Source organism: Mauremys mutica, chromosome 6 (assembly GCF_020497125.1).
Source record: "Mauremys mutica isolate MM-2020 ecotype Southern chromosome 6, ASM2049712v1, whole genome shotgun sequence".
NCBI lineage: Eukaryota > Metazoa > Chordata > Testudines > Geoemydidae > Mauremys > Mauremys mutica.
In genome coordinates, this window is record NC_059077.1 from 42231171 (window position 1) to 42257603 (window position 26433).

The following is a 26433-nucleotide window of genomic DNA, read 5'->3' on the forward strand; positions in this document are numbered from 1 at the left end:
CAAGTTCAATGAAAAACCAGGTAGAGCTAAACTGGAAAAAACCCTATATGGAAGTGGACAGGAAACTCTGAGATCGGCATTGTTCTGTGGGGGAGAAGAGGGTATGTCTCCCTTCTTTGTTTGGGTGAGAGGTCTTGTCCCCAAATCTGTGGATCTCTCAAGTTCCACAGCAAAAGCCCTGTGCCTTGGCACTGTCTCTTAATACTCTGGATCCCATGAGAGCCCGGTTCTAGAGCTATGATCACATGCTCTCATTCATTGTCTGCTAGCTCTGAAGCTATTCCTGGTATATATTTCATTGTACAGTGGGTCAAACCCAGTTTTCCCTAGGGCATCATTCTCTTGCTCTGGAATGCCATATGGGGTTGGTGAGAAGGATCATGTTATGGAGAGCAGTTAGCTCTCTGGAAATGCAGAACCACGTTCCCTGTACTACTCCTGCATGGAAAGGTATTATTTGCATTATGGTAGTACTGAGGGGCCCCAGTAATGGATCAGGGCCTCATTGTGCTAGGTACTGTACACACACACACCAAAAGTATGATCCCTGCCCCAATGAGCTTACAGTTTAAATGTAATACTAGAGATAATAAATGGATATAACAATTCCACAGAGGCATCTCTCCCCCTTTCTATGGACCATGATTACATGGCTGACCTTCCAGAATTAGAGATCCTGGATCAAATTAAATGCTAAATGCAAATGAAAATAGTAAGTCTGAATATCAAAAGTCTTTGAAAGAGAAGCTTGAAATAGTCCCACAAATACCCACCCTGACACGCTTGTCCAAAAGAGTTGGTGTTTTATCTCTGCCACTAAAATGGAAAAAACAAAAAGACAGTAACAGATTCTTTCATGGCTTCTCTTCCATTCCACTTGATTCAAGAAGCATGTCTGAGGGTGAGACTAAAGTGTTCAAATTACCTTGGTGGTCCCAGGAGCCTGCCTGCTTTTGATTCTCGATACCTCTGTTGGCTAGGGAATCTACTCTGAATCATCAGGTAGCCCTAGATACTCTCCTTCAGAGGGGGTGTGTTTTCACCCTATTTCAGCATTGCTTCATGTATTGTATAGAATCCTGAGTCACAAGCTTTTGATACGCCCCATTCATTGACCAATGTACAAAAGTTTCTGTTACTGTCTAGAAAATTTCCATGTGAAAGACATACTTCCTGAAATGAGACCAATCTTCTATATTTGTCAAGAAGAAAAGAACCTCAGATAAGGTCATGCGCGATGACTTTAGTCTGTTTAGCTGCCATTGCTGCTTTTCTTTAAGTGGTACAATAGATAAGTCTCTCTATCCTTAACGTGTGTGTAATCAAGACATTCTTATAACACTTTGTTTATCTTTTTTCCTTTGATCAAATCTGAAATTTGGGGCCTGATTGACAAATGTATTTCTCCATTTCACACTGGCATAGCTCCATTGACTTAATATAAATATTCCTTAATGCAGAGGGAAGAACAAATCTTTCACAGTTAATGTTCCCTTCTCCTCTGCCCCTCCCCCACCCCGCTGGGAACTATCATCCTTTGCTAAAGATTCTTTTGAATGCTCTAATTAAGGATAAGGGTCCTTTTGAAAGTTAATTAGTCTTTGACTGGCCTTGTTTAAAGTGTTAAACCTGAAGCAAGTTCTCTGTATTTATCTCTTGGTCATATCTGTAAAGAGACCATATTTTGTTAAAAATTTCAATTAATCAATAACTTCAATCAGTATCCAATATGATCTCCTTTGTGTATAGTGTCTACTTAATCACAACAATAGACAGGAAGGAAGTACCCAGTAACCAAAGCTTATCTCATGGTTTAAAAAAAGAAAAAATGTAATGAAACCATCGTTCTTATATTCTTTCTCCCATCGTACTTGTCCGTTGCTTTATATTATTTGGTTTAGATTATAAATATATTGGGGCAGGGAAATGTGTAATTACTCTGTAAATTGACACATACAAGTGTGGTTCTATAAAAACGATATTGAAATCATAGTGGCGGTACATATGAACTATTTCTACAATTTTGAAGCAAAACTTAAAGCAAAATTTTGATATTATCTTGGTATATATCGGGGTGACCAAACTTACTGACCCTCTGAGCCTCATGCAACTGTCTTCAGAAGTTCAAGAGCTGGGGTGCACCTGCTGGGGCTTGGGGCTTCAGCCCTGTGGGGAGGGTGGTCTCAGGGCTTCAGCCCCATGGGTGGCACCTGCTAGAGCTCAGGGCTTCAGGCCTACTCCTGCTGAAGCCCTGAGCCCTGGCAGGCATGCCCTGCACTCTGGAATGCCAAGACCCCCCTCCCACTGAGTAGAAGCCAGAGGTAACATGGGTGGGGGGTCACATGCCCTCCCCCCGGATTTTTCCAAGGGTTTGCTGACCCCACTCGGTCACATGATGCTGCCAGGCCCCCTCGGTGCATGGCAGCTGCTGGAGCCAGCAAGCTGGGAGCTGCGGCCCTGAGGAGAGGCAGCAGCAAACAGCTGGGAGCTGCAAGGGGAACCACTGCTTTGCTGCTTCCTCTCTTTATGGACCTAAAGCAGTGGCCCCTACCTGCAGCTCCAGCTGTTTGCCACTGCCACTCCACGCGGAGCTAACACCTGGGAGCTCCAGAATGGGGCCACTGGGACTAAGAGGGAGGACGTTACTGGGAGGTCATGACTCAAGCTGTTGGGGTGTGTGTGTGAACCTTTAAATTGTGTCCCCCCCACTCTTAGCAGACACCAGTTGTCTCTGGCAGAAGCCCCTAGACCCCCACCCCCTTCTCAGGGCAGAAGCCCCGAGCCCCCTCAACCCCTCCCCCGGCTGGTAGGTAGACAGTGTGGGGGGGGAGGGGCGGGCTAAAAAGCCAGTTTGGCCATCCCTGCTATATACATAGTGCAGCAAACCAAATGAATAATCCTCTAGTGACTTGAAATGTAGAAAATATTTGTTACTTCGGCCATCTCTTGTATTCTCACATGTTGAAGGCATCTGCTGCATTTAGTGTGAAGGATATTCCAATAATTTTTATTTATTTATTTATTTTTATTTTGGCAAAAACAACTAAATATGGTGATTTGAGCATTCAGGATTAATGTTCTTAAGTGACCTAGTTTGCAGAAAAAATAAGCATGCATTTATAGCCTCTGGCGCTGTATTCGGGTCACAGATGGACAGATAGCAAAGCTATTCCTTAGTGATTTGCTTAAATTATAATACTAATACCCAACAAGAATGAGGACAGGCTCAATGTTAATTGTTCATGTTGCCTAAAAAGAAGATCAGTGGCATATACTTTGATATTAAGCGAGGGAATCAAGGTTATTTCAAACAATGTAAGTAAGCTGTTGTTTTGTACTGACAGTCAAATTATGAAAAAGACAAGGTGAGTGAGGTAATATATTTTATTGGACCAATTTCTGTTCGTGAGAGAGGCAAGCTTTTGAGCTTTCACAGGATATGTCTAAATTAAAAACCCTTGGCTGGCTGGTGCCAGCTGACTCGGGCTTGCGGGGCTTGTACAAAGAGGCTATTTAATTGCAGTGTAGATGTTTGAGTTCGGGCTGAAGCCCAAGCTCTGGGACCCCCCCCTCACCCTTCGTGGAACATTGTGGGACAGTTTCTGAAAGGCAGCAACAGTCAGTGTAAGCAATGCAGTGTCTACAGTGGCCCTGTGTCAACCTAACTACGTCTGCTTTAGCTCTATGCCTCTCGCAGAGGTGGAGTTATTAAGTCAGTGTAGTGGGTGAGTTACATTGCCAGGAGCGAAATTTTAGTGTTGACACTTACAGAGTTAGGTCAATGTAAGGCAACTTAGGTCGACCTAACTCTGTAGTGTAGAGCAGGCATAGGTCAATGGAAGAATTCTTCTGTTGACCCAGTGCTATCTACACCAGGCCTGCCAACAGCAATTCCGGACCCCAGGGCAGAGCAATCAATGGGCGTTCTTCCGGCATGGCCAGGACTTCCACATGCCTGGCTGCCTTTGCCATCACCAGTACCACCCCATGCATGCCTAGGAGATTGCCGCCTGCCTGGGTGATTTAAAAGGGCTGGGGGAAATGAGAAAAAAAAATGGCTGGGGTGGGGATTTAGTGGGCTATATATTGTTGTAATAAGCCATAAATCCAGTGTGTCTAATCAGTGTGTGATTTTTAGTGTCTAGCAAAATTGGGAGACAAGATTTAGAGTTTACACAGAGCTCTTCTTCAGGTCTGAGAAATGTACTCAGAGTGTCACATCTAAATACAAGGTATTTAGCATAAGTAGTTAGCATATTTTAAGGGACTGTTGAAGGTGAAGTGAACAGTAATACCTTTCCAGTCATGGGTGGGGTGGGAAGGAGGGTAAAAAAGGCTAGGATGCGAGGGGATTTAGTGGGTTATAGATTGTTATAATGAAGACATAAATCAAGTGTCTCTAGTCAGTCCATGATTCTTAGACCATGTCTACACTAGCCAGCTTACAGTGGCACTGCAAGATCCCTCGTGTAGGCACTCTATACCGACAGGATGAGCGTCAGTGAGCGACAGTAGCTATCTCCATTGGAGAAGCTTTCATAAGAGCGGCCATACGGGTCAGACAAAAGGTCCATCAAGCCCAATATCCTGTTTTCTGACCGTGCATCCGACAAAGTGGGTATTCACCCACGAAAGCTCATGCTCCAAAACGTCTGTTAGTCTATAAGGTGCCACAGGACTCTTTGCTGTTTTCTGACCGTGGCCAATGTGGGGTGCTGACATAGCATTGTGCATTCTACCACTTAAGTCAGTGAAACTTATGTTGCTGGTTGGGTGTTTTTTCACACCCCTGAGTGACATAAGTTTTGCCAACATAAGTGCTAGTGTAGACATACCGTTAGTGTCTAGCAGTTATGAATTTAAGCGTCCAGGCTCATCTTTTGAAAGTGTTATGCTGGTTTCCTCTGAGGATGAGGACTGAGAGGTCAAATATAGAGTGATTGCTTTGTGAAAAGTATTTAAATTAGTAAACTTTTCTAGACACTAAAATTAGGGTTGCCAAGTTTGATTGGACATGTTCCTGGAGGTTACATCACAGGACGTAATCTTTAATTAAAGATTAATCTTTAATTCCTGGAGACTCCAGGACAATCCTGGAAGGTTAACGACACAACTAAAATCCTCTCACCAACAAGAGTTGGTCCCATGAAAGATATTACCTCATCCACCTTGTCTCTCTAATATCCTGGGACCAACATAGCTACAACACCACTGCAATCAAATTATTATAAATCATAGAGGTTTGAGATTGAAGAAAATCTATTACTCTGAATCCCTCCCCTTGAGAAATGCAAGATTCATTCCCCAGATAGCAGATACACTATATCTACACCAGAAAGCCAGGAAAGTGGCTCATAGATTTCTAATGGACACTCAAACTCTTTCTCTCCTGGATGTGTTTATGATCATAAAGGCAAGTGATACATAAACATAGTTTTATGTACAGTAGATAAGCATTTATAAATCTACTGTGGAAACATTCCTCTGTATATTGTACATATCTACAGTATATGTATGTCGTAGTTGACCCTAGTAGCACTCATTTTATTATTACATCGTACTATGGTCTGTTTTCCTCTTTATCCACATGCCTGGAGGGTTGTCACCCATCTGGGTTTTACCTAGACAGTCTATTTTTTGGCTTCTGTGTCCGGGTTCCATTCAGTGTTGCAGGTGCCCAGTTTTCAACTGGAAAGCCCAGTTACCACGGGGTGAGGGGAGGTGCCAGGTCATTAACCCGTGCCAGCTCCTACTCAGCTTGAGCTGCCTCCTACCTGCAGGCAGGCTCCTTGTCAGGATGCAGCAGCTCCCATCCCCAGAGCAGAGGGAGCCTAGCTGGGGGGAGTGGTGGGGGAGGGAAGTGGAAACAATCCAGCTAGCAATGGGGGGAGGGGAGGAGAGGAGCGAGCCCTGGAGGTGGGAGATTAGGGGAAGAGGCGGAGCAGGATTGAGGCCTGGGGGAAGAGGCAGAGAGAGGGCAGGACCTTGGAGGAGAGGTGGGGCAGGGGACGGGGCCTTAGTTAGGGGTTACCAGCAATTAGAAAGGTGGCAACCCTAAGTAGCACTACTGTAGTTATTGTTCAAAAGTCTCTTCCATTGTAATCTCTTTTCAGGCATTCACAGTTTTCTGAAATCCATTTGTTAGGCTGAAAATTTTCCTGCTTTATCATCTGTAATCAACTGGAGGACTGTAGTGCATCTCCTCCATGATCAATATTCCACCCTATGGGCTGGAACTGTGGCTGCAACATCTCTGCATTTCCTATGTAGTGACTGTATATACTTTTCATAAGCCAATTTTTTTTTAGTAAAAAAGGGAAGGGGGTCGGCTTATGAACGAGTATAGAGAGGGAGAGGTGAGAGACAGCCCCTCCCCCCAACAGAAGGAGCAAGGAGAAGCAGCAGACCCAGAAGGGAAGAGGCGGGGCCAGAGTCTCTCCGCTTCTGGCCATGCTGCTCTCCCCCCAGCCTCCGAAGCAGCTGCAGCTCCGGGGCTGGCAGGCTGCAGCCGAGCTGTTTGCCCCTCCCCCCAGAGTAGGCTGCGGTCGCACCACCTGGCCTGCCGGAGCACGCTGTGGCCGTGCCGCCCGGCCAAGCCCGCTGGAGCATGCTGCGGCCATGCCGCCCGGTCTGGCTCACTGGAGCAGGCTGCAGCCACGCTGCCCAGCCTGCTGGAGCAGCTCCAGCCCAGCCAGAGACATCCTCTCCTGGCCCTCCCCAGATAAGGTGGGAAGGGATGGGATGGGGAGAATGTGGGGGTCCTGGGCTAGGGATGGGGTCATGTGGGGGGTGGTCACAGGAGTTACTCCCCTGACCCCCAGCTTCTCCCCCTGCAAAACATTTCCCCACCAGTTACCCGTCAGGGTAAGCAGCTGGCGCACCGGGACACTTCGTTTACTTAGGTTTACCTCTGTGCCTGCGGACACTCGAGGTAAAAACAAACCATCTCAGCCCACCAGCAGCTTATTCTGATGGCCCAGGAGCCATAGTTTGCTGACCCCTGAATTATAGGGTTGGGTTATGAACGGGTCATAAAAAATTTTCATTTTTACTTATCCATCTTGTGGGGGTGGGCTTATAAACAAACCGACTTATGATCAAGTATATGCGGTACTTCTAACTGTTAAATCCATGTAGCCCCTGCCTTGGCTTACGCCCTACCAGATTGCGCACACAAAGCATGCAAAGAATGTATGTTTCCTGTGGCACTAATGACATGATATTAGTTAACTATGGTGTTGGCTACAAATGTGGACTGATTTAGTTAAACTGGTGTAAATGCCATTGTGGACACTCTGATTCCTAACAGATTTAAACTAATCCAAAATAAATCTGGTTTACCCTAATAAGTATCCAAATAGCATTTTGCTCTGGATTCAGTCAATTTAAAATAATACCTTTAGTTAAACCGGTGCAATATCAGGGCAGATCTTCAGTCTGCGTAAATTATTGTTGCTTCGTTTACTTCAAACCGGAAGCTTGACTTCAGTGGAGCTATGGCAGTTTGCACCATGTGAGGGTCTGCCCCTTTGTGTAGACAAGCCCTATATTTCATGGGAAATCTGGAATTTTGGTTTTCTCCGGGTATGTCCTCAGTTCAGTCAGCAAGTAGTTAATGCCAGCTTGCTTTACTTGTAGATATGATCTGCCTGCTTTTGGTACTTAGGAAACCTCAGTCTGAATGGCTTGCATTGGAGTCTTGTTTGACATTTTTACTCTCTCTTTCGTGGATGTTGTTCCTGTATTTTCAGCACTGCTATTGGAAGACATTGCTGGGCTATAATTGAGTTATTCTGGAGAGGTCTGCACAAAATGTCACTGTGATTATTAAGAAAATGAACAAAGTAATGCGATGCTGATTATCTTAATCAGGTCCTGATTCTATTAGGTATATAACTTCAAATATGTTCAAATCTTGTAATGTCTAAAGGAAAAGAAATTTGAAATAATAACCATATTGTCATAGTTTTGTTAGAGGATGTGAAATTTTATTAGGGGGAAGTACTAATACCAAAACAGTTGTGAAGTTATTCTGCATCATCAAAAATAAAACTAGACAAATTAAGGAAGAATATGGCCAGTTATTTTATGTAATCATAAAAAACCTGAAGAAGGCACAGTAAAATCCTTTATAGAAATACCAGTGTGTGTTGTGAACAGTGTATTATGAAAGTCTGCATTAAAATAACAATGTTCAAGTCCACTGTATAAATCTATTGTCTGAGAATATGCTTGAGAAATCATATTGGTGCAGTCCTATTGAAAATTCCCATTCTAAATACATAAAAAGTTCTAGGGACAATGTCTAAGTTTTAGATCTGCATAGCTAGAGCTGTAATAGAATTGTTGCTGAATCTAATCTTCTAGAAAATGAATGCTTCAGGAATATTTAATGCCACTATCCTAGTGTTCAAGCAGTAATAAAACAGGCCAAGGCTGTTTACTTGGCATGGTGGTGAGGGGATGATACAAAAGTACAGGTGCAATGCATTCAGTAAGGATCACACTTGCATCATTATTTATAGTAGCTGGACTATACCTTCTGAAATCTTAATCATTCATAAGTTTACCTAGTATTAAGATGGATATATAAAAATTAAACAAATATATCTACTTACCTATGCTGCATTAAATTAAAATATATAAAATAATCAATCCAGTCTTTGATTAGCCTGAATATTTATTTGGAAAAAGCTTTCATGTGCTATAATACATTAGTATAAAATCTTGTACATATAATTGTTTCATAGGGAGGAAGGGGCCTCAAGTGTAAACACACATTTGAGCAACTGTACTCATGTGATTAGTCTTGTTAAATTCAGTGGGACTACTTGTATGCATTAAGTTACTTAGCTGGATAAGTGTGTGCAGGATCAGGACATAAGGGAGGAAATATGCATATGATGTATAATTAAGTAATGCCTATTAAAGGGAATGATCTGGCTTCCTTAAGCATGTTCTTAATAGATTTTGCTCATCTGTCATGCTGCCACCACTGTAAAGTAAATCTGACCATCACCCACAGAAGCAAAGAATGAGAAGTTCTTTTTCAATAGTTACTTCTCATGCCTTCCCTGGAAGAAATGAGTCACAACCTTCCCTTGTAATCTTCATACTTTTGAAAGTAGGATTTTCATTGTTTTAAAATTTAGTCATTTACCTCTAACAGTTGGGGGAGAGGGTTGACATTTCTAAACTGTAAGCTTCTAACTAGTTGAATAGATCCTGAAATGCCATGCTAGAGGAGTTTTTTCTACATTCTGATAGGAAGGGAGGTGGGTGATTTATTTAAAACAACACTATTCACTTTTTGAAGGGGGGAACCCATATGTAATTAGTGAAATGCGGGTTTAAAGCTAAGAAGAATTGCATAGGATGTACTGAATTGCCCACAAGCACCCCTCAGCTGCTGGTTTAGAATGGCATAAACATCTTCTAAAAATCTGTCAGCTAGTTCATATGTAAGGTTTGCAGCAGTGTAGGCTATGTATAGGCATAGGATGAGAAAAGGAAACCCAATAGGTGAAACAGTAACACAGAATGAGGTACTGCATATATAGGCAATGTTCAAACCATATGTAAACCTGCAGGCAAACCCACTTTTCTTCAGGGGCAGAGAGCACTTGTTTTTAAATGTTGCTGTTGCTCTTGTAAAAACAAAACAAAAGAGGCAAAATACATCATAATACAGAGCAAGATAAATGCTTTTCAATCCATGCTTTCATATTTATTTATTTATTTGTTTGTTTAATGCCAACATTATGCAAGGCTGTATGTTTATGGTACTGTACATACCCGACTGTGTATATTAATACATTCACCTCTGTGTATCTACCTTAGATGTTGGTTTCCTTCCTTTGTATGTATTGTATATTAATGTAGGGTTTGTGGATGATACCAGATTGATTGCTCCTGGAAGCTGAAACTCTCTATTTATCCAAAGAGCAACTACAGGATAGCCAGGGGCAGTTAACCTATAGTGCTTTGCCAATATATCTCAACCCCAACCTGGATGAACTTACTCTATGTGAGGGCAAGTCTACACTACAAACTTAAGTTGACCTAAGTTGCATCGACTTACAGCCACTGCAGCAATTAAGTCACTTTTTTGCATATCTACAATGTGCTCCCAATGTCAGCGGTGCGCATTCTCACTAGTAGTGCTTGCATCGATGCAGAGAGTAGTGCACCATGGGTAGCTATCCCCCTGTGCAACTTGCCACCGTCTAGCGCAGGGTATTTTGGGAAGGGTTTGCAGTGCCTCATGGGGGCAGATGAGTCATGTACGGGTGACTGGGAACATGGTTTCAATGTCCCATGATATAGTTTTCTCCATCCCATTTTATCTGCATCCCATAATGTTTCATGCCTCTTTTCAAAAGCCCCGCAAGCCTGCATGTCCTCCATCTCTGTGAGAAGCATGGATCCTGCACAGCTCTGCGCTATTGTGATGAGCATTGTGAGCATGGCACACCTGATCCTGCAGTATTTGCGGAGCTGCCAGAGGAGTCCCAGGAACATTATAATTCCTTGGAGGGTAGCTTACTATAGGACATAGAACATAAGAACGGCCATACCTGGTCAGACCAAAGGTCCATCTAGCCCAGTATCCTGTCTTCCAACAGTGGCCAATGCCAGGTGCCCCAGAGGGAATGAACAGGTTATCCTCAAGTGATCCATTCCCTGTCGTTCATTCCCCACTCTGGCAAACAGCGGCTAGGGACACCATCCCTGCCCATCCTGGCTAATAGCCGTTGATGGACTTATCCTCCATGAATGTATTTAATTGTTTTTTGAACCGTGTTATAGTTTTGGCATTCACAACATCCTCTGGCAAGGAGTTCCACAGGTTAACTGTGCGTTGTGTGAAGTAATACTTCCTTTTGTTTGTTTTAAACCTGCTGCATAGTTCTTGTGTTATGAGAAACAATTCAAGGTTGTTGTTGGCATTCATGGAGCAGCTGCAGACAGTGGAGTGCCATTCTGGGCCCCAGAAACAAGTACTGACTGGTGAGATCACATCGTTATGCAGATATGGGATGACGAGCAGTGGGTGCAGAACTTTTGGATGCACAAGACCACATTCCTGGATGTATGTGTGGTGCTTGCCACAGACCTTCAGTGTAGTGACACCAGAATGAGAGCTGCACTGACAGCGAAGAAGCAAGTGGCGACCGCTGTTTGGAAGCTGGCAATGCTAGATTGCTACCATCAATCGGGAATCAATTGGGAAATCCACTGGGGAGGTTGCTGTGATGCAAGTGTGCAGGCCCATTAATGACATCCTGCTGCGAAGGACTGTGACTCTAGGCAATGTGCAGGACATAATGGATAGTTTTGCAGCAATAAGGTTCCCGAACTGCAGTGGGGTGATAGATGGCATGCGTATCCCGATTTTGGCACCAGGCCACCTTGCCACTGACTATATCAACAGATAGGGCTACTTTTCTATGCTATTGCAAGCACTGGTGGATCACCAGGGATGTTTTACTGACATCAGTGTGAGATGGTGAGGGATGCACGGTGGGACTTTCTTTTCGGACCAGAAGATTACCATTGGGAATGTTGAAATGCCAATAGTAATCCTGGGATATCCCCCAGCCTACCCCTTACTCCCATGGTTCATGAAGCTGTACACTGGCCACCTTGATAGCTGCAAGGAGCACTTCAACTACAGGCTCAGCAGGACAGTTGAATGTTTCTTTGGCCATTTGAAAGGCTGTTGGCACTGTCTACAAATGAGATTAGACATACTGAAAAAAATATCTCAATGATTATAGGTACTTGCTGTGTGCTTCATAATATCTGTGAAGCAAAAGGGGGAAAGTTTCCGCCAGGGTGGAGGACAGAGGTGGAGCAGCTGTCTGCTGATTTTGAGCAGCCAGATACCAGGACTATAAGAAGAGCTTGACAGGGAGCTATACAGCTCAGGGAAGCTTTGAAAGACCATTTTAATAGTAAGCCACAGTAATGTGTATTGCTGTAGTGTGCTCTGCCTGGCATTGTTTTTTCGCCCCCTGGTATGAACCTTGTAATGAGTGTTGTGTGTGTAGTAATATAACATTGCAAATGCGCCTATTGCTATTATCTGTGAATTGTCAGCCCCAGCCAGCATATGCTGTGAACTAATAAAAATGAATTAAGTTTCCATAATAGACACCATGTGGAATGTGGGTGGGTAGGGATAAAAGGAAGTCCCGGAATGCAGTTCTCTATGGGCTGCAGAAGGTGGTGAGCATGGGTCTGTTGAACCTGAGGGTCAACAAGAGTCCCCAGCATGTCTGTTTGCCACTTGAAAATCGCTAGCATCTCCTGCTGCATGTCTCTCTCCTTTTTCTCCTCTCCTCTCTATCCTTGTCCATTCTGTCCATAAGGGTGATCCTCCAAGCCCTGTGCTTGGTGTCCACAGCACCAGAGGTTTGCAGGATCTCTTAGAACATGTCATCCTGCATCTTCTCATCCTTATCTGACTGAGCTGCTCCACTGGTGTGGATGGAGAGACCCTCAAGGCCACATTTCCAGCTGCAAAAGATACAATGCACAGAGGCACTTTTGTGAATATATTCACAAGATAAATGGAAACATGGTATAATGAACTCACTCCCCTTGATCCACACAAGTTGCAATCACGATATTCTCACTTCTCCTTGGGATTCATAGAGCACAGAGGCTGTCCCAGCAGCCATGGTGACTGTGGCCTGTGAGGGAGGGAGGGATGGAGCGAGTTGGGACAATGAGGGGGACAGGGGGTGAGTATACGCAGATAGGGCAGTTAAACTGAATACTGGCACCGTTTTCCACAGGCAGTGGTGATTTTAGCTGATATCTCACTCCTAAGGGTAATGGAGGCTGATGATGTGCATTAATGGGGTAAGACTGGATCCATATGCTGCTAGCTTGTGTGTTGCAATGATGCCTGCTTAAGTAATTGCTGAGTGGAATGGGAAAGTGTCCTACCATGGCAGAAAAAATAATCCAGCCCTCCCTAGAAACCTTCAGCAGAAGATTGCAGTGTACCTTCAGAAAAGTTTCTTCAAGATCTCTGAACTCAAGGTGCATCCTGGTGCACATAAACAAACTGTTCTGCAGGACCCCCTCTGCCTAACTCTACAGGGGAATAAGAAGCAGATAGTGTGTCTATCTCTGTTGGTTATTTCACTACCTTTTCTAGCATGATTTAAAAAAGAGTAAATGAACAGGTGTGCCCCTGCAATGTCAAAGCAAACTGCACACTTACCAGACGTTCCTTCCCCGGCATCAGGCTTGCCCATTTTGCACTGTAGGGACTGGCTTGACTATTCTGGAGTCAAAAACACGTCCTGGATCGCTGCACCACTGGATCCCCCAGTCACCTGCCCCCCATACTCCTCCTCTTCCTCATCCAACACCTCCTCCTTACTGTTCACTTCAGCGGCCTGTGATTCCAGCTCCCCCGAAGTATGCACAGGGCCCTGGAGGAAGTGGGGGGTCCCCGCCAAAGATGGCATGCAGCTCTTTGTAAAAGTGGCATGGCTGCAGCTCCGCACCACAGCAACTGTTAGACTCCATTGCCTTCTGGTACACCTGCCTCAGCTCCTTGGCTTTCATCTGGCACTGCTGCAGGTCCCTCTTGTTGCCCTTATCCCAATGCCCCAAGCGACCTGCTCAATAGATATAGACGTTTCTATGGCCAGATCGGAGCTGTGCCTGCACAACCTCTTCTCCCCACAGACCCAGGAGATCCACCACCTCCTGTGTACTCCAGGCAGGCATGTGTCTGCAGTGTGCAGCCAGCATGGTCAGCTGGGCAGTTGCTAGGTGAACTCTCCATGCTGAACAAATAGGAAATGGAATTCCAAAAGTTTGTGGGGCTTTAAAGGGGACAGCTGTCTACCTGGCCACCGGGCAGTGGAGTTCAAAATGGTGACCAGGGTCACAGTAGGGCATTGTGGGAAATCTCCTGGAGGCCACTAAAGTCAACATAAGTAATGCAGTGTTTACACTGACACTGTATTAACCTAACTATGTCAGCCTAAGTGCTACGCCTCTCACAGACGTGGAGTTATTAGGTCGGTGTAGTGGGCATGTTACATCAGCGAGAGCAACATTTTAGTGTAGCTGCTTACAGAGTTAGGTCGATGTAAGCTGCCTTGCATCGATCTAACTCTGTATCGTAGACCAGGCCTAAGTCAGTGTAGTGGGTGATTGACATCGGTGGGAGCAGCATTTTAGTGTAGACACTTGCAGAATTAGGTCAACATAAGCTCTTTTACTGCGACTTAACTCTGTAATGTAGACCAGGGCTGAGGTAGAGTGATTAAAAACTCCATGCCTATTCAGTCCTTGGTCTCTTTTGCTGATGCTGCTGACAAAAATGTAATTGTTATGGTGATAGTTTTTGTGATGTGGACCCTTGTCCATTCTCGAGGAGGTCCAGGATGGACTTCCTAGGAGGAGAAGCTTCCCAATAAATTCAGGATGTTTGAATGTATGTTTGAGTATATTCTTCAGGTTTGATTTACTCCTCTACTAGAGATATCGTAATTAGGCTGACTAAACTGTAGCTCCAAACCACTGTATTAATTCTCTGAAATCAATATGTTGCCTGATTTTTTTTAAAAATATACTTCAAAAATTTAAAGCTAAAAAAAAATCAGTTACATATAAAGCATATATATTTAAATCATTAGGATGGAATTATGTTGAATACATTTTTTAATTCACATGCAGTTACTTTTAGAAAGCAGTCCTGGGCTTCAGCATCTATTTGTGGTAGGATAAAGTGGACTTTGAAGGTTTTTTATAATTATATTTTTCTATGGTGGAATCTATTTTAAGTGTTTTGAGAATTTTAACTTTGAACTATTTGAACAACTAAACCAGCATGGATACCTTTCTCATTTGAGCTTTCAATGGAGTGAGAATTTTTAATTAGTCCCTTTGATTTTCTGTATTTTGAATGTTTTCTGAAAGACAGCACTTTAGCAATGAAGAGACAAAAAGAAAAAAAAGTGATGCTATGGTGATTTGCATTATTATGATTGTTCTTATTTTATGTTTGTAGTTCGACAATCAGCAAGCACTGGGAGGCAGAACTGGCAACACTTAAGGGTAACAATGCCAAGCTCACGGCAGCTCTGCTGGAGTCCACTGCCAATGTAAAACAATGGAAGCAACAGCTTGCTGCATATCAGGAAGAAGCAGAACGTCTACATAAGCGGGTGAGTCCAGACAAATAGCTAAGGTCCTTGAAATCCATAAGACTGAGGAGCTAGTGAATATATTTGATTATTCTGAAGTAAATCAAACATACAGTGTAGTGATCGCTCAAGGGACTATCTTTTCATATTGCAGTTGCAAAACTGCACCCAAGCAGGGTTTTGTGAGAGAGAGAGAGAGAGAGAGCGCACAATACACCTTAATGTGTGCATAGGAATTTACTCAAAACCCCAGGGTGGAGCAAAGTATTCTGCAACATGAAGGGTTGTAAATTGTCATAAGAAATGTGAATATTTTTATATCACTTAGACCGTGCTATAGAGGTGTGGCACATTATAGACATGGGCAGTGGGTGACAATTCCCCTGGGGGAGGCCAGCTCCCCGTCACCTCTTCTGCCTGTGGTTCCGCCCACACTCCACCTCTGGCCCCTCCCCACTCACCACATCCCTCCTCTCCTTCCCCCCTCATTGCTCCCTCCCCCCACATCCCTCCTCCCACCGGAATGCCACAATTCTCCCCCTGACCCCTGATTTCCCTGCATTGGCCCATCCTCCATTCTGTGCACCCACTGCCCCTGCCCCACATCCCATCCTGCCACCTGCATCTCCCTTCACCCGCCTGTTGTCCCCTCACACATCCTTGTTTCCCCTTCAATCCCCTCTTGCTCACACCCCCGAACAGCTGATAAATGGATTTCCCCTGCAAGAGGTACACCGAGCTGCCCTGCTTCAGAGCACACAGAGTGCGATATAAGCTCCATAAACGGAGGAGGTCAAGAATACCTCTTTCAAAAGTAGCAGCAACTTTTCACTTAGCTTCAGAGCAAGGGGGTTTGATGGAGGAAATAACGGCTCATCAGCAAAATTCTGGTACCTAGGAGTGGGAAGGAAAATCTCTTCAATTAGAAGAGTCTCCTCCTTCACCTAACCCAATAAAGCCACTCTCCTAATAGACGGGGGTGAAGGGGGGAGCTGGTAAAACTGTGGAACATTATACTGTGTTAGAAAGGAACATTATACTGCTCAAGATTCACCTCTCCCAGCTGCAGCCAGTGCTCCAGGCTCCCCAGCAGCAGCCCCAGGGCTCGGGGACCTTGCAAGGAGCATGGGACCCAGAGTCACTGCAGCAGGAAGTGCAATTCACTCCCTGCTGCTGCTGGGATGCAGGGAGTCCAGCCATTCTTCCTAGCCAGCTCCTTCTGGGTCATAACAAGGAGCCAATTCCATTGCACTGCAGTCCCACAGTCCCAGACCCTGCCCCTTGGTGGCTCCACATTCCCTGGGCATGGGCAGCTTCTCCCCACATTAAGGGGGCATGGTACACAGAGGCCATTGTACTTCTATAGAAAGGTGTCCAGATCCCTGGGAGAGGGGAGGAGGGACCAGCAGTGGGGGGTTAAGGGGGAGGAGAGAAGCAGCCAGGCAGCAGCGGGCTGCTTGGAGCTGCCTTTGAGCTCTGATATGTGCTATTCAGGTTCCTAGGCATCTTAGGAGGCAGTATCTGATACTCAGCTTCCTGGGTTCATCAGTAATCTCCCTGGATTCCGAAGAAGTTACTGATAAACCGAGGAAGCTGAATAACACATACTGCCTCCTCAGCCACACCGGAAACTGCATGGCACATAATAAAAACTTCCTCCAGCGGAAGCCCAGACATGGACACCTCCAAAACCTGCAAGCCGGGTTCCAGTGGCAGCACAAGGGAAGGCTCAACCTTCCCTGGCCTATTGTACCTGTCGCCCGTGTATACAGACAAGTAAGACATGGGCCCAAATCACCCCCACATATCCTTTTGCATGCAGGTATCCTTCCTGCTGTGTGGAAGAGGGCTCAGGTTGCCTCCTCAGTGCTCAGCATCCACAGTGAGGAGGTGGAGACTGGGAAGACTGGAGAAAAGAGTAGTCAGGTCAGAAGCAGGGTTTGGGGAGGTCCATGTTGCTCTTACCTGGCTATATTATCTTTTCCACAAAGCCTCCATCTGGAGGTCCTTGAGCAGCTGCAACCAGGGGAGTGCCCGGTAGTGAGATTGTAAAGGACATGTAGTGCCAAGGTGCCTGTGTTAGGGGTTCTTTGTGAGTAGCTGCAAAGGCCCAGTCCCTCCTGTGGATACCCACGGCCTGCCAAGCATGGAGGTGGTGCAGCCTTTTCATGGAGGTGGTGGTGGTGAGGTAGATATTGGGATTGGGGGCGAATCTCAGGGAGGAGATCCTTGTGGACATTTCCTCCTCAGAGTCTCCTTCTGAGGGTTTTGCTATGGGAAATAGAGTGACCAGACAGCAAGTGTGAAAAATCAGGACGGGGTGGGGGGTAATAGGAGCCTATATAAGAAAAAGACCCAAAAATTGGGACTGTCCCTATAAAATCAGGACATCTGGTCACCTTAATGGGAAGGGATGATGATCTGGGCCCTGGCGGCATCCTTAGACACGATGAGCTTGATTGTCCGCTGACATGGGGTTTCTGACGCAGAAGGTGTTGGAGCTAATGGCAGAGCTGATCGGGGAAGAAATTCTCCAGGTGCTTTAGGTTCACTTTGTGTCAGTTCCACTACTTTCCAGGGGCAGCTCTAGCCATTTTGCCGCCCCAAGCACGGCAGCATGCCGCGGGGGGCGCTCTGCCGCTTGCCAGTCCCGCGGCTCCGGTGGACCTCCCGCAGGCGTGCCTGCGGATGCTCCACCGAAGCCGCGGGACCAGTGGACCCTCCGCAGGGACGCCTGCGGGAGGTCCACCGGAGCCGCCTGCCGCCCTCCCGGCGACCGGCAGAGCGCCCCCCGTGGCATGCCGCCCCAAGCACGCGCTTGGCGTGCTGGGGCCTGGAGCCGCCCCTGCTACTTTCTGCAACAGATCTTACCTCCCACCCACACAAATGCTATGCCTGACTCTCCACTGCTGTTAGGTCCATGAGGTATCTTACATCTGTGGTGTAAGTTAAAGCTCCCTCCCCCGCCCCGCAACTTTTATATGCACCACAGAGAGGCAGTTGAGAATCAGAGTCACAGCCAACCTCCTGACAGCCTCTTCTCTCCGCTGCACCTGAGCAAACTTGGGTTCATTAGAGAATCAAGCCCATCATGTCTCACTGAAGACCAATCCTGCATACTCTTCACTACTATGCATAGACCTATATGCTCAGTAGTAAATATCCTCCTATGTAAGCAGTGCAGAAGGAATTTGACAGACTAGAGAATCTGGTCTGATATAGGGAGATATGACAATGCATGACAGAGGAATGAAGTTTACACAAAATTGAAGTAATGAAATGATCTGTTTTTGTAATATATGCACTGTGCTATTTCTCCTTTTTTCTTGTAATTATTTATATTTTAATATTATTTATTCTCTATATTAAGTTGGCACAGGAGTTTCACTCTGACCAGCCTGGAATGTGTTTCTGCACTTATGAAATCACATTTCCACATTTGTGAATACATTAAAAAGCAAAGGCAGCATCAGTGCTTGGAGAAAGGAGCTGTGTCTTGTTTAGTGATTTGTTTACAATTTTATTAATTTTTGTTACTTTAGGAAAATATTGTGAAGGTGACCTCAGTTTAAAAACAAACCCATAAATTTCTTCCATAAATGCCATCCTCTTGAGTATGCTGAAAGAAAAGCACAACTGGAAAAGAGAGGTGTTTTAGAAAAGTGGTTCTCAACCAGGAACACGGCATCCCCTGGGGGGCCACCAAGCAGGACTAGCATTAGATTTGCTGGGGCCCAGGGCAGAAAGCTGAAGCCCCACCACATGGGGCTGAAGTCTGACGCCCTGAGCTCCGCCATCCGGTCTGAAGCTGAAGCCTGAGCACCTTAGCTTTGTGGAGCCCCATGAGGCATGTGGCCTGGGCAGTTGCCCTGCTTGCTACCTCCTAATGCTAGCCCTGGCTTTTATATGCAGAAAAACAGTTGTTGTGGCAGAGGTGGGCTGTGGAGTTTTTATACACCTCTACCCCGATGTAACGCTGTCCTCGGGAGCCAAAAAATCTTACCGCGTTATAGGTGAAACCGCGTTATATCAAACTTGCTTTGATCTGCCAGAGTGCGCAGCCCCGCCCTCCAACCCCTGGAGCACTGCTTTACCACGTTATGTCTGAATTCGTGTTATATCGGGTCATGTTATATCAGGGTAGAGGTGTAGTATGTTGGGGGGTGCCTAAGAGAGAAAAAGGTTGAGAACCCCTGTTTTAGAAGTCAAATCCTTCCAGTTTGGTGTTATAAACTGGCATGTGAATACCTATTGCCATCTGTTCCATGGAATAATGTATGCTGAGTCTGCTTGTGTATATGTACAGGTTTCCTTTGCTACCTCTTTTAGTGAGCTACTCCCTTAGCTTTTGTAGACCTGTGTTTTTTGGGAATGTGAACATTAGTTGTAATAATGATGCTCCAGTTATGCAGCTGGCTGGTAGTTATGGTATGATGTCTATAGGTATGTAGTCATAAATTATTACAGTGGAATCTCACCCAGTATGCTGTCTTCATTGGGAATTCCTAAGCATGGGAGATAGACCTGACCCAATAAATCCAGCTCTCTAAGCAAATATATGGAGTTCCGGCATTTTTTTTTTTTAAAAGATCAACATCAATATGCAGTCAGCATGATTGATGCAAAAGTGGATCAAATCAGGATGCAGGTTGTTAATCTAGATTGGTCCTGATCCTGCAAGGTTCTGAGCACTTTCAATATTTCCCTCAGCACTTTACAAGAATCAGTCAGTACCTTTTAGGGTTAGGTCCCATGTTTGGAACTGGAGAAGCTGTTAGATTTGGTAGTTAATTCAGCGATATATTTTTTTAAAGCACAATTTTGACATCTCAGTTAGCTCCCTCTATAAAAAAGATAGAAACTGGTGCTTAAAATTCTGTTGAAACACTGGCATAACAGACAAGGAGGCAATGTATTAGCTACAGCATATGATGGCAAGCAGAGGTTAAGTGACTGTGCCTTTTTTGACAAATGGATTATCATTATATTAGTTGTTAAATCTGACTTTTTCTTCAGAGGGCATGTAAATGAAACATGACCAAAAATCTGTCCATTAAGCTCCCAAGAAACATGCCATTTGGTCCTGAGAGAGCCCTGTCAAGAAAAGAGACTCCTGTAATGAATAGCCCTGATTTTTAGAAATATTCATATTAAGATAGATTTCAAGGGGAGGCAAAAACCCCAGTACGGGTTTTCATGTTAAAGGATAGTTAAATGGGTTCTCTGTACACAAGATTTTTCTGTGAGAGCATCCTGCATGGGCGGTGTTTATATCTGTGCCTGTGTGTCTGTCTGTGTTCTCTTGGGAAGCTCACACACCAATCAGATTGCCCTAGAAAACCACAAAAAAGCCAGTGTACATAGTGAGAGGGAGAACCCTAGTGGATAATCAAACACATTTGTTACTGAGAAAGGAAAGAAACAAGAATGAACTGGAGTTTCCAGAAATAATTACTTGTTTTACATCTGTTTAATGATGCATAGTGTAGTTTTGAAAATTAAATTTTCTATGTAATTTGGTAAAACTGCATTATAATTTGTATTTTAGAAGTGTAAGATCATTTACTTTAATTGAATTACTCATTTAAGTAAAGTTAAGTAAGTGAGTATTTGCAGGATGGGGGCCTAAGTCCTCAAGCTGGGAGCTGTAGCAGACTCTTATCCTCTGTGGATCAAACACAGAAGCGACATATCACATGTACTGAACAATGGGCTACATACTATTATCTTGATCTTATTTTTCTGTATTTAGTCCTTCCCTATTGTTTTTGTTGCTAAAATTATGTTACTGCTTGCCTTTTTCCTGTGTGTTTTGTTGCTAAAATTATGTTACTGCTTGCCTTTTTCCTGTGTATTTTTATATTCAACCAGAACCTTGATGAATGAACTGTAAAGATGAATGCTAATTATAAACATACTACATCAAGGCCTTTTCTGCACTCTGCTGAAGGTGTTGGCACCCTAAAACCCACCTGCTCAGTTAGTCTACCAACAAGACTCTGTGTGCAGACACATTGCTCAGTGTCTGCCCTTCCAGACTGTGCTACCACTGGGCCCATGGGGCCTTGGTTTGGATGCAGCCCTGTTTTACTGCTTCCCCTATATTTCCCATTGTTGTATTTCTCCTCTCATCCCTCTGTAAATAAATATCTCCCTTTCTTATATCCATTGTACTTTTCCTGTGTGTGTGTGTGTTCACTCTGGGGGGGGGGGGGGGGTTGGAACAGGTGCCCCTGGGGTGGAAGGGATTTCTCCTGCTGCATTCCTGCGCACGCCTTCTCTTGGCCAGAGCTGCCTGCAGAGCAGACTCCATCTTGGCCATGAGGGCGCTAAAGTTACACAACTAAGTATGTTGTTTGTTTATTTAAAGGTGCAGACAGCCAACATCTGAGTTTTTGTATTTAACTCTTTAGGGACTGTTGCTGAGTTTGTGACATGGTCACCCTGCTCCAAGCAGGCTGCCAGAACTTGTGGTCTAAGGCAGGGAACACCTGCAGTACCACAGTTGGCCACACAAGAGGCACTATGGAGCAGCCCCACCTATCCCAACTTGGTATTAGCAATGGGATCGACTCCTCCTTTCTGTAAAGAAGAACCATGGAGAAGACTGTATAACTCCCAGCTCTGCAGCAGGGGCTTTTCCTGGACAACAGGAGGCCAACGAGGCCACTCAGAAGCAGCAAGCTGTGCTTCTCAAGCTACTGTAGAGGCAGCAGCCATAACGGCAATGACAGTTGCAGGAGGCAATAAACGAGTGGATCACCAGACGCTCCCATTCCAGAGTGACACTGTTGCGGTCAGGAATAGAGCTTACCAAAATAGGACCTGATGATGATCTTGAGATGCATGTTACGCTGTTCAGTGGGAAAAAAGGACTAAGCTGCATGACTAGCTCCTTTTCTGTCTGGGGAAGCTCAGACAAGTTACTGGGCCTTAAATGATGAAGCCACAAAGGACTATGATACCCTGAAAGCTGCCATCTTTGACTGACAAGGGGTATCAATGGAGACTTACCAGCACTGATTCCAGATAGAAACTTTCTCCTTTGGGACATAACCCTGTTCCATGGCCCAGCAACTAAAGGATTGAGCCACCCAGTTGCTTCAGCTGATTTCCTGTTCTCCAGTCAAGATTGTAGAGCAGGGGTATGCAACCTATGGCACGTGTGCCGAAGGCAGCACGTGAGCTGATTTTCAGTGACTCACACTGCCGGGTCCTGGCCTCCGGTCCAGGGGGCTCTGCATTTTAATGTAATTTTAAATGAAGATTCTTAAACATTTTAAAAACCTTATTTACTTTACATACAACAATAGTTTAGTTATATATTATAGACTTATAGAAAGAGACCATCTAAAAATGTTAAAATGTATTACTGGCACGCGGAACCTTAAATCAGAGTGAATAAATGAAGACTCGGCACAGCACTTCTGAAAGGTTGCCAACCCCTGTTGTAGAGTCTGTAGTGCTCAGACAGTATCTAGAGGTTTTGCAAACCACCACTCAAACCTACTGTATGCAGACATAACTCCAGCACCACTGAAGGTGCCATCATATTCACAGAGGACTTTATGCTGTTAGATTGGCCCGACCAGTGTGAGCCACCTAGGCCTAGAGAAGCCTGGCCCCAACCTCCCGAGGAATCGACCTGAACTATCAGGAAAGGGCTGAGGGTTCTTGGAGAAGTCTCAGAATGAGGGGTACCCTCCTCATGGACCACAGAAGGCACCCCACAACACCACCAAAAGAGCATCAGAGAGGAAGTACATGGAGTCACACCTCGGAGCAGGTAAGGGAGCTTCCCCTAAACAAATGATCATCTGTTTCCACTGTGGAAAGCTGGGGTACATCAGTCACTCATGCGATTTCATAGTGTGTGGTTTCATGGAGTACTAGGGCCTCTCAGGAAGAACAGATGAGAACTGTTGCTAAGGATTTGTAAATCCAGTAGTCCTATGGAGCTGAACAGTATCAGAGCTAATAAACTCAAGGTGCTTCTGAACCCTAGTCTGGGAGACCTGACTGGATTGTGGAGAACAACAGGAGGATGATCCAGTGTATGTGACCTGGGTCCATGATACTCATACCTACCCAATAGCCTGGCGACATTTGAACATACTGGACCAACCAGAATGCTTCAGGTTGGTGTAACACCCAGTTTGCCATGGGAAGTAATAATCGGGAGGGACTGGCAATGCTTCTCTTCGCTATTATTGCACCACTTAGAGAGCTCAGAGGTCAGATCTGACCACCTGTCTGACATCTTCCCAATTGTGGGCTCCAACCTCTGTAATGGCTCCTTGCAATTCAAGAAGACTCAGAAACAGAGACAACTTGCTTGATTGCAAACAGCCTTGACAGCTGATGAGATGGCTGGCAGCTCAGCAGAACAGCCTCAGGATAACTCTCTTCCCAATGTCAACCCAATGCTGTTAGCCAGTTCCTTTGATTTGGTCTGAGAAGAACAAGGAGATGACACCCTTGGAGAGGCATACACCTAGATTGTGGTGGTTAATGGAACCATCTTTCAGGAGGTTTAAACCTCCCAGTGTCCTTATTTTAAGTGGCAAAATGACTTACTCTATTGTGTGGAGAAGAACTCCTGCCCAGGTGAAGTATGCCACTAGATCTTGGTGCTTTGAAACGTTCAGAAAGAAATGCTACAGCTGGCACATGCAGTCCCTTCATTGCTCACTTGGGCAGAGACAAAACCCTAGAGAGGGTTCTGGGCAGATTTTATCAGCCAGAGGTCCACAAAGAAGTAGAGAATTTTTGTGAGGCTTGCCCTCAGTGCCAACAGGTAGCACCTAAAGGACACCTCTAGGCTCCCTTGATCTCCTTCCTCTCATAAGTACACCATTGGAGCAGGGTATGGATGGACATAGAGTGACTATTTGGGGGGGAGGAAGTGCTTTCCTGGGAATGGGCCAACTATTACACTAGGTTCATGCCCCACTTCACAAACCTTGCAGCACCATTGAGAGACCTCACAAAGGCCACTGCACCCAGAGCAGTCCAGTGGACAACTGACTGTGATGAAGCCAATATCAAGATAAAGAGTATCCTATGTCAGCAGCCTGTACTTCAGAGTTTGGACGTCTTCTCTCGCCAGTTCTTACTGCAAATGGATGCTTCTGCAGTACATTTGGGAGCAGTGTCACTAAACTTTCAGGTTATGGAGGATCTTATGCTATATGTAATTCAGAAGCTGCAGCCACTAGAGACTAGATTCTTCTTCATCAAGCAAGAATGCCTGACCATCAAATAGGTTGTAGGGGAATTACATTATTATCTTTTAGGGTCTCCCTTTGACCTAATAATGGACAATCAACCCTGTAAATGGTTGCAGGTGATGAAGGACACTAGTCCTCGCATTACTCAATGTTATTTGGCACTGCAACCATATGCCTTTTGTGTGCAATACCAAGGTTCACAGCGCTAGAATGCAGGTTTCTTTTCCTGGTATGGTGTGGATATTCTAGAAGGAGGAGATTGGGCCCTTGGGATCGATCAGGCCTTCACTAACCCCAGGTGTTGGCATCTTGACACCTCCCTCCCCACACACAGGTCCACACACACAGTCAGGCTGGGCTACCAACAAGACTTAGTCCTCCAGAGCCCTAGAAGGGCAAGGAGGAGAACTGACCAATCAAGAACCAGCAGGCCAGTTAAGAATATTTCCCTGATTCTTCTCAGGGGCAGAGCTGGGTTGAGACTGGGCAAAGACTCAGTTCCGCCATGGGATCTCAATTAAGTCTTAGCGCAACTCATAAAGTTGCCTTTTGAACCTTAGGCACAGTGCTTTCTATTCTATTTGTCTATTAAAACTGCTTTTATAATAGCTATAATTTCAGCTGGGCAAGTGAGCAAGTTACATACCCTTGTGGCTGGACCAATTTTCACTATTTTTCACAAATATATGGGTGGTGCTTTGTCCTAACCCAGTATTTTTACTTAGTATTGAAGTTTCATATTAATCAAACAGTACATTTACCAGTTTTGTTCCTCACAGTCACAAGAGTGAATCGAGCTTACATACTTTGGATGCTCAGAGAACCCTATCTTATTATCTAAGGAATTTCACAGGCTTCCTAACTCTCCCTTTTCCCTATGCAGACAGGCTGTCTCAGCACAAACAATATCTAAATGGGTTAGACAGTGTATTCAGGAAAGCTATAGATTAGCAACTATTCTCCCCCTGCTGGATTATATCACATTCTGCTAGAGCAATGGCTACATCCTTGGCATGTCTTAGACATGTGCCAGTTTGGAAGGTATGTAGGGCTGCCACTTGGAGCACTGTACATACTTTTACTTAACATTACATATTAGTTCTGGCACCTAGAGTAGACACCCAGTTTGGTAGAGTTGTACTTCAGTCCTTATTTAATTATGACACTGAGTTCCACCTCCCATTTATGGAGTACTGCTTTCCAAACTATGCCATGAGTGGAAATATGCAGAGGATATTGAAAGAAGAAATGAAGGTTATGTACAATCAACCAATGGAACTCATTGCCAGCGGATGTTGTGAAGGCCAAAATTATAACTAGGTTCAAAAAAGAATTAGATAAGTTCATGGAGGATAGGTATGTGATGTTGCACTCTATATGATTTTATGAAAGTATGCTGAAGAGTATGAATATAATGTAAATGGAATATGCTTCAAGCAAAAGGTCTCTTGTAAGGTATCATTACAAAGCTTATAATCTACTGCGTGTGGTCATCCTATTTGTATAAGTGTATCACTCTTGTATGTGAAACTAGAAATATAAAATATAACTCTGAGGGCCTATTGTAATTATGCAAAGTGTGGGCCATTAATGGTGGTTTGGAATCTTGATGGCTCCCATTAACCAGGACAATTGTCTGTACATGGCTTTGTTTTACTTGTAAGTCTTCCTGTATACATGTGTGCTGGCAAGTGGGTAATGAAGTCTTGCAGTGACATGTGATCATGTCACCTGAACTGAAATCCACCTTTAACCTCGTGCTTTTCCATTTAGAAGTGAGGGGTGGGAACCCAAAGGGACAAAGGATTCCCACCTTATTCAAAAGATATATAAGTGGGTGGAAGAGAACAAAAGTGAGGGCTGCAATCATGAGAAATCCCCTAGCTACCACCTGAGCTGGAACAAGGGCTATACTGGGGAAAGGATTGTGCCCAAACTAGGAAAGCATCCAGTCTGTGAAAGAAACTTATTGAAACATCTCTGAGGGTGAGATTTTATCTGTATTCAGTTTTATTACTGTATTA

The 26433-nt window shown here is 44.8% G+C and overlaps 1 protein-coding gene across 1 annotated transcript in view; it reads left to right on the forward strand.

Annotated features, from left to right (window-relative positions):
* HOMER1 (homer scaffold protein 1) overlaps positions 1 to 26433 on the forward strand; it is a 125222-nt gene that overhangs the window by 83144 nt on the left and 15645 nt on the right. Inside the window, exon 6 of the mRNA XM_045020757.1 lies at positions 15044 to 15200. Coding sequence (XP_044876692.1) covers positions 15044 to 15200 — 157 coding nt within the window. The remainder of the gene's footprint in view (positions 1 to 15043; positions 15201 to 26433) is intronic.